At 30.9% G+C, this 14,599-nt stretch overlaps 1 protein-coding gene across 1 annotated transcript; it reads left to right on the forward strand.

The window, feature by feature from the left end:
* Positions 1–410: 410 nt before the first annotated feature.
* Positions 411–2,119, forward strand: LOC133829454 (protein TERMINAL FLOWER 1-like). Its single transcript, XM_062259182.1, has 4 exons — positions 411–669; positions 877–938; positions 1,414–1,454; positions 1,560–2,119. The coding sequence occupies exons 1-4, from the start codon at positions 472–474 to the stop codon at positions 1,775–1,777; spliced, it is 519 nt and encodes a 172-aa protein (XP_062115166.1). The 5' UTR covers positions 411–471; the 3' UTR covers positions 1,778–2,119.
* Positions 2,120–14,599: the final 12,480 nt, after the last annotated feature.

Raw genomic sequence — 14,599 nt, forward strand, 5'->3', positions numbered from 1 at the left:
ATAAATAAAAATAGAGTTACCAAACACATTTTATGTTTAATTTTCAAAATTTTAATTAATTAAATAAAAAACTGTTTATTTAAGTGTTACCAAACAGCCCCTTAATTTCTTCATATTCTTTTTTTAGACTTCCAAATATTATTCTATTCTTTTTTTTATTATCTATAATAATATTATTGTTTTGTTAAAAAAAACCACCACATCATAGATCTAAAAGTAAAGGTACAATATTAAGGAGCTAGAGATTACAGTGTCTTGAGACACTATAAATACATGGGTTTCCAAGTTTCATTCCATTAAGAACTAACTACTTTCCTTCAATTTCATTGATATATATATATATATATATTCCTTGGTTTTCTTGCTTGTTTTTCTCTCTGTAATATATACAATATTGTTATTATTATCATTTTATTAGGACTTATAATAGTATCTGCTCCGTCTGATCATCAGTTGGAGTTAGTTAATATTATGGCAAGAATGTTAGAACCTCTTGTGGTTGGAGGAGTGATAGGAGATGTTCTTGAGTCTTTCACTCCATCCATAAAAATGTCTGCCTCTTATAATAAGAAGCAAGTCTGTAATGGACATGAGCTCTTTCCTTCAGTTGTCATCTCCAAACCTAGGGTTGAGATTCAAGGAGCTGATATGAGATCTTTCTTCACACTGGTAAATTTATATATATATCATGATGATCCGTATTTTTTTTATTTAATTTATTTATATATAAATATCATGATGGCCTGCATTAAGTTATGTATGTACATGTTTTGTTTAGATCTCTAAATCAGAAGAAGGTTTTCTTCTAGAACATAATAATGAAAACATTCTTCTTCTTCTTCTTCCTTACCTTTTTGTGTTGATTCTTGATTGTAGGTCATGACAGACCCAGATGTCCCTGGCCCAAGTGATCCTTACTTAAGGGAGCACCTGCACTGGTATAGTATTATTTCAAATGATAATAATTAATTATGTGTATAATCGCCTGTAAGATTTAGTAAAAAGTAAGAGGCTTATTAATTAAGAAACTACTACTTAAGTATATATATTTATATGAGTGATAATAACTGCCTTGTTTGGTCCATTCAATCATATGTTTCAACGTTATTGCACCTATGATTATTATTCATTATGATTAACGCCGTCTCCTAACAGAGTATACATACATATATATGTATATCCATGTTTTTCTACTTTGGAATAATTCTTTTACATGCATCTGAGATAAAGGGATTTTTAAAAAGGCCAAGAAATAAATTTGCATGGATATATAAATAAACATACATTAGACAAAAGCAATAGAAAGAAGTACTTTTAAGCTTTTTATTTAAGCATTTTTAGAGAGACAAGGTAGTCAAATATAGAAAGGAATTAATTAACAGTGTAATTAAATTCTCCTTTGAACATGGACAGGATTGTGACAGACATACCAGGCACAACAGATGCTACATTTGGTAACTCCATAATTATTAATTAACTACCCTAATACTAGTACTACAATATTATATGACTATAATATTAATAATAATAATAATAATTTTTTTAATATGTTGTTCCAGGAAGGGAAGTGGTGAGCTATGAGAGCCCAAAGCCAAATATAGGGATTCACAGGTTTGTGTTTGTTCTGTTCAAACAGAAAGGCCGAGACTCGGTGAGTGCACCAGCTTCAAGGGATCACTTCAACACCAAAAGCTTCGCTGCTCAAAACGACCTCGGTCTTCCTGTCGCTGCCGTTTATTTCAACGCTCAGAGAGAAACGGCAGCTAGAAGACGCTAGCTACCTACCTACCTTCAAACATCTCTATCACTCGATATCATATTCTCACTTTCATTATCAATAATAAAACACCACACCATCATCACCCTCCAATCATTATATTATAATTAGCTTCCTCAATTTATATATATAGGAATAAATTGAAAGTGGGGTTTCATCTAGCAGTACTAGTAAGCCTTTGTATTGGATATGTTTCTATATATGAAGTGTTTTAATAATATATAATCCAAAAAACTTATGTTGTTACATAAATTAATGTAATATTATTATATATCATGTACTGTGTGTGATCTCTTTGAATTGTAACCTTCGGTTATTAATTTCCATATAATTGAAAAGCTATTGCTGATGAAATGATCATATGAGAGTGTTCAATTAAGTGTAGATATTTCTATATATTCAAAAGGTGATGTTGTTTAGAACCGGACACTAATATCTCTTCTATATAAAAAGTGGGTAGATATAAGTGTGTAGATAAGGAAAGTTATTTATTTTAAAAGTTTTTTTTTAATTTTTTTTATTCTAACTTTAACTTAATATTTTTATATTTAAAGATAGATTGTAAACATGACTTAAATTTAGATAAAATTAAACAAATTAAAATAAGATATTTTTGAGATATTTTACAATGATAATTATTTAAAAATAATAAAACCATACGTATTATAACTTTAATAAAATTTAATTAAACTTAAACTTCACTTGCTAGAGTAATATCATATTACACATATAATATAATATAATCTACTATCAACTAGCAATAAATATAAATTTAAAATCTACTTATAATATTAATATTATATTAAATATATAATATATAATCTCTTGTTGTCACTGCCAAATTCAAAACTAGAATAAATATAAACTTAAACAAAAATTAATTAATTAAAATATGATATTTTAAAGATATTTTATTATAATTTAAATAATTAGATCATATTTATTTAAAAATAATAAAGACATACAAAAGCTAGAACAAATATAAACTTAAATAAAAATTAATTAATTAAAATATAATATTTTAGATATATTTTATGATAATTTAAATAATTAAATCATATTTATTTAAAAATAATAAAGCCATACATATTATTTTTTATCTTATAAAATTGTGTGATAATTTATTTTTTATCAAGTGATTTGAGTTCTTTTTCTTCATCCAATTCACTAAAGGAATTGTGAGATACATTAGAAACTAAAAATAGTTTATGTACGTATACGACTGTCTACTCACTATGACTTTTTCTATTATTATTTTATTTCTACTATAAATTTCTTTTTAATTATTATTGCATTTTATATACATGTCATGTAACCATGTAAATATATATATATCTATGTCAATATTCTGCTTAAATGTCATATATGTAGAGATTATTAATATAAATATTTATATATACTATAGAACTATAATTCATTCTATTATATATATATATATACTAAGTAAATGTAACGTGCAATGCACGTTTGTAAAAACTGGTTTATTTTTTTTTAATATATATATATATAATAAAATGAATTATAATTCTATAGTATATATAAATATTTATATCAATAATCTCTACATGTATGACATCTAAATACAATATTGACATAAATATATATTTATATGACTACATAACATATATATATTACAATAATATTTAAATAGAAATAAAATAAGCATAGAGAGTCATAGTGTAGAGAGTAGTATACATGCATCAACTATTTTTAGTTTCTAATGTATCTCGCAATGTACTTTGGTGAATTTGATGAAGAAAAAGAGCTACAATCACTTGATAAAAAATAAACTATCGCATAAATTTATACTATAAAAAAATGATACGTATGCCTTTATTATTTTTAAATAAATATAATCTAATTATTTATATTATCATAACATATTTTAAAATATCATATTTTAATTAATAAATTTTTATTTAAGTTTATATTTGTTCTAGCTTTTGTATGCCTTTATTATTTTTAAATAAATATGATCTAATTATTTAAATTATAATAAAATATCTTTAAAATATCATATTTTAATTAATTAATTTTGTTTAAGTTTATATTTGTTCTAGTTTTTTAATGTGTCATTGACAACAAGAGAATATATATTATATATTTAATATAATATTAAGTTTAATTTTAATTAAATTTTATTTAAGGTATTAAATATATGGTTTTATTATTTTTTAAAAATTATTATTGTAAAATTTCTCAAAAATATCATATTTTAATTTGTTTAATTATTTATTTATTTAGTTTTATTTAAGTTTAAATTATTTTTACAATTTACAATTAAATATAATAATATTATGTTAAATATAAGTATATTTCCTTAAAATTAAGTGAAAAAAATAAAAAAAAACAATTAAAATCAACAAAATCAGTTATCTACACTATATATATTTATAGAAATATATATATATATATATATAACGACGTGTCAAGTGTTCATGCCCACAAGCAAGTATGTCGGTGTGACCCCTCTCTAGTCTTTTCTTTTCTGCTTAGTTAGGGTTTTTGGTCTTGGTCAAGTCCACCCTAGCTTATGGATTAATAATGTTAAATAATATATATATATATATATATATATAGAGAGAGAGAGAGAGAGAGAGAGACAGAGATGTGTGTACTTAACAAGAAGAAACAGTTTAATCGTACCTTGCAATTACGTCGACATATATCTCACATATCCAGTCTTTTTTATTTTTCAATGCATGCCTATAGATATGTTAGTCATCTCATCTCATATCATCATTTTCTTAACAGCCTTTCTCTGCCAGATGCTCTCTTTAGCATCTCTTTTATGCTTTTGGTAGCTTTCCATGGTTTCTAAATATAGACAACACTTTCTAATAGAGGAAACTAATGAGCATATGCATATATAAACACCATCAATCCACCCCCAATAATGAATATTAGTTGTCACTAGTGGAGATCTCTCTCTGTAAACTATCCATATGTGTTGATTATACATATATATATATATGTGTGTGTGTATCACTCTCTCTCTGTAACTATATCCATGTGTTGAGTGTGTATATATATATTTATATGTGTATGGGCCTCTCTCTCTCTCTCTCTAAAAGTGTTTATATATATATAAAGGAAAATTCAAAAGTGGTTCGAATGAGATGCCCCACATTTCAGTATACGAATGATAGGTGTATCAGATAAGCCATTCTGTGGTCTACATCTTAATAATGGAACATGTCTTATCCACTGGACTCTTTTAGATCTTTTGCACCAATTTAATTTATATATTTTTCACAGATGTGAAATACAGAACTATATAGATCGACTTAGAGACTACTACTTTGGATGATTTAAAAAGGGTTCGGTCTATATATGTACAACTAATTTCATTGTATTAGTTTTATTTGTTCTTATTCCAAACTTTAACAAACATTTCATTACATGCATAATAAATACATTTTATGTGTACATGGGACCGATCTCCGAATAGACTACATCCTATCATACCATACATTCATACATTTATATATTTTGTCAATGGTTGTTTGTCCATAAATAAATATACATATATTTCATTGATTCGTCCTCAAGTGCTTGAAATTTAAGTCATGGTGATATCGGTAGACATAACTTCACAAACATGTATGAGCTATAGTTTTACTCATTATATGTGATTAGTGATTAAATAAATTCCATGACTTTTTTTTTTAAAAAAAAAAGTACTTTACTAATAGCTAATCACATTTATTTTATTAAGAATGTATCAACAACAATTGTGACTATTTTTTTTAGTGTAGTATAATTTCTTTTAAGGTAGAGACATGTCTTTTAGTAATTAGTTAATGAAATGCTCATTTGTGTACACAGTTTATACGGCTCAATTATTGGTTGTAAGTTGCAACTAAAGCCAGAGATGTTGGAATAATTTTGTGAGTTATAAAATTGTTTTCATAATATTAATATTGTATATTATATTAAACAAATACAAAAAATAATTTTACAAAATATATTTTTTGAAAATATTTCCTGATTCAAAATGCAAAGTAATGTATATAAAAGAGTCACCAAACACACTTTATATAGATAATTATATAGAAACCATTTGATTTGTAAGACACATGATATGTACGCACTTGGAAGACATACATGATTCAAAAGTATTAGTTTTTATATTGAATTATGCAATCAGAATTGGCCGTTATTGGCAATATTATTGCATTAATTGATTAAATTAGTTAGAAACAACAACATTGCTTAGCTGTACTACACATTTGCAGGAAATAGAAATGCAATTTATAATTGGGGAGTGGTATAAATATGGTATTTTAATCTTTATTGTATAATAATATGATATTTCCAAAAACTTTAAGAAGGGCATGTTTGACATTGTTTTCTGTTTTTTGTTTTTAAAATTGTGTTATCAGAAATGAGAACAAAAAACTGTTTTGGTAGTTTTCAAAAAACAATAGGTGTTTGGTTAATGTTTTCTAAAAACAATTTTTTAGTTTTATTTTTTTAAAATCTTAAATAAAAATTAACAAATATTTTTAGAAAGAGAAAAATATTTTAAAACTTTGTAATAAATAATAAGATAAAATAATTTGAAAGAAAAAAATGATGAAAAATAAGAAGTGAAAAAGTAAGGATTAAAAATTTAAGAACAACAGAAAACAACTTTTTGTTATTCTCAAAATTTTCTGTTTTTTGTAACTTTGTTTTTAAAAATTGTTTTCTGAAAACAATGTCAAATACCTCCACTTGTTTTCAAAAACAGATTTTAACTTTTAAAAACAAAAAACATTTTTTTAGTTAAGTTGCTAAACAACCTCTTTAACTTTTCAAAACAAATAAGAGGCTTTCCCTAGATGGTTTAAATTGAAGGTAAATTAAATTAGCGAAATTGTAGAATTCTTACGAAGTTTGTATCGATTAATACTCATCTCATTGTGTGTGTGTGTGTGTGTGTGTGTATTTGTGGCATACTCTATAGATGGGTCATTTGTGACAAGTACAGTCAACTGAGTGTACTGATGAATTATTTGCTTTAGCAAACGGGTCCAATCAGAATGCATACTCCTAGACGGCTTGCATTGTTAACAGTGTGAAGTTTTTGGTACATATTCGTGACGAAAGACATACCACTCAAAATAGTGGAGTTTCGGTGCCAGGAACCGATGATTTCACTTTCTTGCCAACTTGAGGAGATTGTAAAGTTATGCTATTCCCATGGTTACTTGGTAGTATTGTTTCGATGCAAATGGTTCAACACCGATGCAAGCAAAGGTCGAAATGTGACTGAGAATAACATAACTAGTATCATGGTTAATTCTGAATGGTACAAGAACAATCAGTTTATTCTCGCCAGTCAAGAAAAACAAGTTTTCTACTTGGAAGTTCCTTCAAGAAACAAAAATTCGAAGGTAGTAGAAGAAGTCAATCATCGAAAGATCTGGGATCATCCAAGTATTGATGATGATAATGAGGTTTATGTTGTGCATGATAGCACTTCATCAAATTTTGTACTCACTGTGGAATTAGGAGAGTTGGAGATTATGCATTTGGATCGACCTGGTCACACCAAGATAATTAGGGAAACGTCTCGATCTGTTCCAGATGTGGATGATAATTTCATCAATGATGATGATGATGATGACGAAATTAGTGAAGATGATTTGGAAAGTACAGATGATGATGTGGGAATCATCATTGATGAGGAATAATTTTTTATGCATATTCATATTTGTATGTTTAATGTGTATGTTTTAATTTCAAGACTTTTCAATCAATATATGACTTTTCTCAACAATGTTTGTTTTTCAATAGTATCAAATGCATTACCGAAATTATTTAAGTTATAAAATTAACCTCCAACTATAACTGATTTTAAGTTAATAATTATTTAAACTGCAAAGATATGTCTGCTACTGTTGCTCGTTCTCATGGCGGTGATAGAGCGGATGATCCTCCTCCAGATCCCACGCGAGTTCCTACTTCCTGTGAGACAAGTAATATACTATAATTAGTCTATCTTTTATCAATAAATGACAAATTTTTATTATTTTATTCAATTTAATTTTATTGTTTAATTAACATATGCAGCGGCTCCCGCAAAAAGAAGAGGTCGGTCTCGATCCCAAAATTTGCAGCAGCTCGTCAACGACAATGAAGGCCCGTTGGCTCTACAATTTGATCTGAAAGAGGGAACCTACAAAGCAGTTGGTGATTTTGTGACATTGTTCACGAGACTTATTAGTAACCTTATTGGTCACCATGCCCTATTATATTATGACTCGTGACAGAGTGTTTCAGATGAGCATAAGATAGGATTGATGCAAAAGTTTGAGGTAAATTTATCAACTTATTCACATGTAATGTTTTTTTTATAATTTAAAAAATCTCACCATTTTTTTGAGGAATTTTTCATTCTTCCCCGAGCATTCCCTAAGTGGCACTGATAGAGACTTGGATTGAGCGAGAGTTTCAGGATCGCTACAAGGATAGAAAAGGTCACAAGAAAAGACACTTTGATGAACATGGATGGTATGATGATATCAAAAAAGCCAGAAAGAATCCATCAGAGGACATGGACAACGAGAGTTGGCAGAAGTTGGTTGACCTTTTCACCACTCCACAGTTCATGGCACACTCAAAGGCAAACGCTGCCAACAAAGCAAAGCAGAAGTATCCAAGCATCCATGGATCGACTTCTTATGCTTCTGTTCAATTGAAGAAGGTAAATAAAAATTATATAGATAGTTTGAAATATTTTAAGTTATCTTAATAATAATTTCAATATTTAACTGAGATTTTGTTAAATTTTGTTTTTCTAAAGATGATAAGACTAAGGTACTGCCCAGTATTATCGATACGTTCCATGACATGCACAATCATCTGACACGTGGATGGGTGAACATGAATGCTAATGATGCATATGTATGTAACTTTCTAAGTTTTGTATATATGTATATTATTCAATTATATTATGTATTAATTGTCTTGTTTCTAAACTGCAGGATGTCTTGCAGCAAGAAGTCCAGATACAATCTCAATCCCAATCCCAATCTCAATTTGAATCTTTAGCAGGATGTGCCATTGTCAATGAGACACAAGTCGTCTCAAAGTTACTCGGTCAACGTCGTGGCCACGACCGAGGTATTGGATGCTAGTTGAAGAGCACTAGTACCTTTGCCTCAAGTGCCACTGGATTCTCTTCACAATCAGAGGCATCATCTTTTCTGTCCACCACAGTTGGCCCTCCAATGGTACCACCTGAGGCTTTCCAGTCCATGATTCAACACTTCAGTCAAGCCTTTATGACCTAGAACAACAACTTTTAGCAAATACAACAATTTTTGCAAGCAACAAATCTGAACATCCAAGCTCCGAAATTTCAGCCTGTCAACTTAGACACGAATATGATACAGTCTATGATGGCAAGCATTCAACCATAACAGCCACATCCACCACAACAACAACCACCACAACCACAACCACAGCCACCACAGCAGCAACCACCACAGCCACAACCATAGCCACCACAACAGCCCGACGATAATGGCTTTGGATTTGATTTTGATGACATTTAGTTTTATTATATTATTATTTTGAACTTATTAATATTTTGTGTTATTTTTTTTATTTTGGAGACAATACTACTTATATTTTGTTATCTTATATTTTGGAGACTATAGATATTGTTAAATTGGTTTTATTATTTAATTAAATAAGTTGGTTTTATTTATTTATTTAATTAATATTTAATATTTTATTAAACAAGTTTTAATCAATATAATTAATTAATTTTTCTTAAAAAAAATTGTATACCTACAACGACGACATGTTGTCGCCGTAGGGTGCTCGCTGAACACGAAAATCTGAGTTTTCGTGACACTACCGCGACATCATGGCTTCGTTGTAGGCATATAAACCCACACACTCTTCAGCGACGATATATCGTTGCTATAGATGGGGCGGTCGACGGACCTACAACAACGACATGTGTTCGGTGTAGGAGTTTTTGAAGTTCAAATTTTCAAATTTTGCAACCACCAACAGTGACGGCATGTCGTCACAATATCCCAGTCCAATCGAAGAAAAAAGAATCCCTACTGCAACCAACATGTCGCCGCTGTAGTAAAACACTACTGTGATGACTGCGTTTTGTCATCACTGTAGGTTGCTACACATACGGACCTACAACGACGTCATTTTGGCGACGACAGGTCATCGCTGTACAACGATGACAAAAGTTTTCATTGTAGAGTCTTTTTCTTGTAGTGTGAGGTGGAGAAGATCAATGAAGGGAGTTGGGATTGGAGCCTATAAATAGAGCTATTCACTTCTCACTTTTCACACTCAAAACGCAAGCAAAGCCTCTCAAATTTTCAAAATCTACATCTCCCAAAGTTCTCGTCTTTTTTCCCCATAAACACACCATATAGCTGAACCACTACAGACTTTATAGTGCTCAGAAATTAATTCTTCTTCTTTTCTCTATAAAGCCTCTAACACCATACACATTATAAACCCTACATAGTCGAAACACTAAGCCTTTAAAATCATTGTTATAGTAAAAAATTCCCAAGTATCAAGTTATTAGTATTTTTGTTGGAGATATGCATTTTTGTGAAGGCTCAAGATTTTGGAAGTATTGATCTTTTGTTCTCGGGTAAAGGGGTGACTTTGATAAGGTTTAGAATTTTTGGAAGTTTAGTTATTATTATAGTCTCTAATTTTAGTCTTTTATGTTATATATATAAGGTTTGGGTAAGAAAGATTAGATAGTTTTAGTTATGACATTTAAGTAATTTGTATGACCCTAACATTTCAAGTACAAGGAGATAAGTGTGGCTGGACCACTTTGGGCACAAATTGGCTTGATTTCTCTCTCTCTCTCTCTCTCTCTCTCTCTCTCGTTCTCTCTCTCTGTCTCTCTCTATCTTTGTATTTTAAACCATAGTTTTGAATATTTTGAATCAATGGCTGAATTTATTATTCTTGCTATGTTCTTGTTTCTAATCATGAACTAATTAACTTTTTTGTGGTTAGAGAAACTAAGGATCTCTCATATGTAATTTTGGATATTTGTCGGTAAAATTAATGCTAAGCAAATTGAGATTTTGTTTAATCAAGTGGTGAAATTGTGAATACTTGTTGTAGTTTAGCCAACTTTAGTGGATATTAAATTATTATTAATGCTAGAAAGATTGATATTAATGGATGCAAAACTTGATTGGTGCATGTTCTTAACTTTTAGGTTTTAAATTGTGAGAATATAAGAATGTATGATCACCTTGCATGACTTAGAAGGATTGTACTCAATTTGGTATTCTTGACATTAATTTGGCATAGGAATATGTTAGTTAATTCAAGAATTGAATCTTAATTGCTTTCAATTAGGACAAGATAATTTCCTTAGCCAACTCTGTCCTGTTTGTGATCACATTTCTTGCCCGCATTTTATCAAGAATTATGTATTAGGGTGAATCAGTTACTCTAACTTTTCATTATCATTGAATTCAACATTTTGTTACTGTTTTCAGTCTAGTTGGGTTAATTAATTAATTTCCATTTATTTCTTTGTTCATTTAGTTTAATTAAATATTTTTATTAAATTTAGTTCCAAATTGTTTGGTTTAAATTTTTGCAATATTTAGCTTAAGCAAGCCATGAGGAGACGATTAAAATACTTACAACTTTATTGCATGTTAGACGATTCCTAAAAGAAAAATTGCAACAGACTCTACCTAAAACAACACCCTAAATTGAGTCAAAAGCTCACTTATCAATCTCTAATTAGCTATCACTACAAGAAAAAAGAGTTTTAAGGGTGACACTATTCACTGCAAGAAATTCGGCATTTACCTGCCAATTTTTTACCTACATATATTTATTGGTAGCTAAAGAATTCTTTTAGCTATGATTATATTTTTGTAGCGACTATTGGTAGGGGATTCCTTAAGAAAATATGTGGGGCTATAAAAATTATTATTACCTATCATTAGTATTGATAGGTATTAGATTTACCTACGATTATGTTTAGAGGGAAATTTTTTAATAATTCCTGCTTATTTTTCCCTCCGATTTTTACATAATTAAAAAAAAAAGGTGATGTGGCTGCTGACATGTGATGAATATGGTGACATGTCAAATGAGGAATACAAGTGGACGTATTGCTACATGCACGTGGCACTAATAATATATTTTAAAAAATAAATTAAAATTTAATTAATATTAATTTTAATTTAATATATATTTTATATAAACCTAACATCTATATAACCCTAACATTTATCTAACTCTCAATCTCTCATATGTCGCCTCCCTCACTCACGACCTCTTCCCCATTTCGACTCCCGCTCACCAGATCTCTCCCATTTTCGAACTCCTTCTCAACAACTCTCTCCCATTTTTGGACCTCTCTCCGTGGACGACTGGCATTTTTTGGACCTCTATCCATGGTCATCGACGCTTGCTTAATCCCTGAGCCGCTGCCATTTTTCTTCGAATCTCCGAGCCACCACCATCGTTGCTCACTTCTCTGAGCCGCTGCCATTGTTGTTGAGTTATCTGAGCTACCTCCATCGTTGTTGAGTTCTCTGAGCTGGCTCCATCGTTGTTGAGTTCTCTATGCCGCCACCATTGTCGGTCAGTTCTTTTTGGGTAATTTTTCATTTTCACATTTGTGTAATTCTTTTGTGATTACTGTTGGTAATGTCTCTAATTTTTTGTTTAAGGTTTGATTTTGGTTTCTTTAGAGGCTTTGATTATTTCAAATTGGGTGGATTGGCCTGTGTTGACTGTCTTTTTAGCCAACGACGTGAGAACGTCAATAACGACAAGCCTTCAAGAGAATATAAACGACACAGACGGTATAATAAAGAAAATAAAGAACACACAAGAGATTTTTATAGTGGTTCAGCCCCGATTGTCGGTAATAGCCTAATCCACTTAGAGTTGTGATTTATAGATCTATACTCAAGATCAGATGGACTGAGCCAACTGAGTTTCTTCAGTACAGATTGTGAAAATACAAGAGTTCACTCAAATATCAGCACTTTCTCTCTCTAGAATACACATACCCAAATTTCTCTTTCTAGAAAGAAGAAGCAGCCGAAGCCCTTCTCTAATCCCATAAGCCCTCTATTTATAGGCCTGGGATACTCAACTGATATCCCCTTTAGATAGGGATATTTTATTATTCATCTTATATTTATATTACAAGAAATATTTAAAATACAACTAATTCCTCAATTTGAGTGAGGAATGAGAGATTCCCGCGTATGTTATTGAAGCTATCTCTGGGAACCTTGACTTAGTCTCCTCTAGCTAATTGATCTACCTCCTACTGACTACCCATGCAAGTGCTGGTCGAACGTGCATGGTGGTAGGACTTGTGCATGTTGATTACTCCTTCAAGCTTTCCTTGGACCAAGGTGATACAAGCTTGGCTCTCCTTGGACCAAGGTGGTCCGAAGCAACACCCTTGCTTCTCACCTCGGACAAGTCCAAGCAAACCTTCTCCAATCAAGGTCCGATCGGACCTTGTGTCCTTCTCCTCGGACCAAGGTGGTCCGAGGCATCCTCCTCTTGCCTTCTCCTTGGACGAAGGTGGTCCAAGGCATCCTCCTTGACATCTCTCCTTGGACAAGCCTGAGGCACTCCCCTTTAACATCTCCCAATTATGTCCGATCGGACATTGTGTAGGCTCTCCTTGTCAAAAACTAAGTCTCCACTCTTGACTTGCATGAGACTCCTCCTCCTTAGCTACCTACCTTAGACACATTCGAGCCAACACTTAGGAAACCTTGGGAGGCTTACCTCAAACACACCCTTAGGGTCTCCTAGGACCACATCCTCCTTGGGTTCTCCTAGGACCACTTTCTCCTTGGGGTCTCCTAGGACCACTTTCTCCTTGGGAGTCTCCTAGGACCACTTTCTCCTTGGGGTCTCCTAAGACCACTTTCTTGAGTTCTCCTCGGACCTCATCCTTGGGTTCTCCTAGGATCACTCTCTTGGGGTCTCCTAGGACCACTCCCCTTAGCTCTCCTAGAATGCATTCTCCTTAGCCCCCTAGGATGCATTCTCCAATTTTTGGGTGTAACAGCCTGGCTTTGAGATTTTTCTAGTGGCTGTATATTTTTTGGAAGTTTGGTTTTTGGTGGCTTTGAGTTTCGGAAAAATTGGCTTGGTGGCTTTGAGGTATAAATCTATGATTTTTTTATTAAATCCCCACTGATCTGAAAGATTAATGATGATTCATTTTTATGAGGCTTTGTTATTATTGTTCTAAGGCTTTGTTATTGCTGTGAGGCTTTGTTATTGTTGTTCTGAGGCTTTGTGAATGTTATGCATTGAGAAAATTCTGTTTTGATGATTACTGTGTTTCGAGTCTGAGTTGTTTCACTGTTATTTAATTGTGATTTTGTTCAGAGTTTTTCAGTTATATGTCATTGTTGTAATCTGGTTTATGTTTTCATTGTTATGCTTTGAGAAAATTCTATTTTGATGATTACTGTGTTTCAGGTTTGAGTTGTTTCACTGTTATTTAGTTGTGATTTTGTTTAGAGTTTTTCAATTATGTGTCATTGTTGTAATCTGGTTTATGTTTTAATTTTATATTCTGGTTCATTTTTTTAATTGTCCTTAGTCTTTGAATTGTTATTTGTGTTGGGGTTTTGTTTATGCTCAGAGAGTTCTCCTATGCTTTCTTATTTTGATGAGAAATGTTTTTTACCTTACTTTGTGTATATAAATCTTGTTTATTGTTTCTAAATAAAATTTTGAACATTTATTTGTACTTGTATAAATTTTGTATCTTTGTTTATTCAATTATTAATTTTTTAGGTACTTAGTTATTTA

Source organism: Humulus lupulus, chromosome 4 (assembly GCF_963169125.1).
Source record: "Humulus lupulus chromosome 4, drHumLupu1.1, whole genome shotgun sequence".
Classification (NCBI taxonomy): Eukaryota; Viridiplantae; Streptophyta; class Magnoliopsida; order Rosales; family Cannabaceae; genus Humulus; species Humulus lupulus.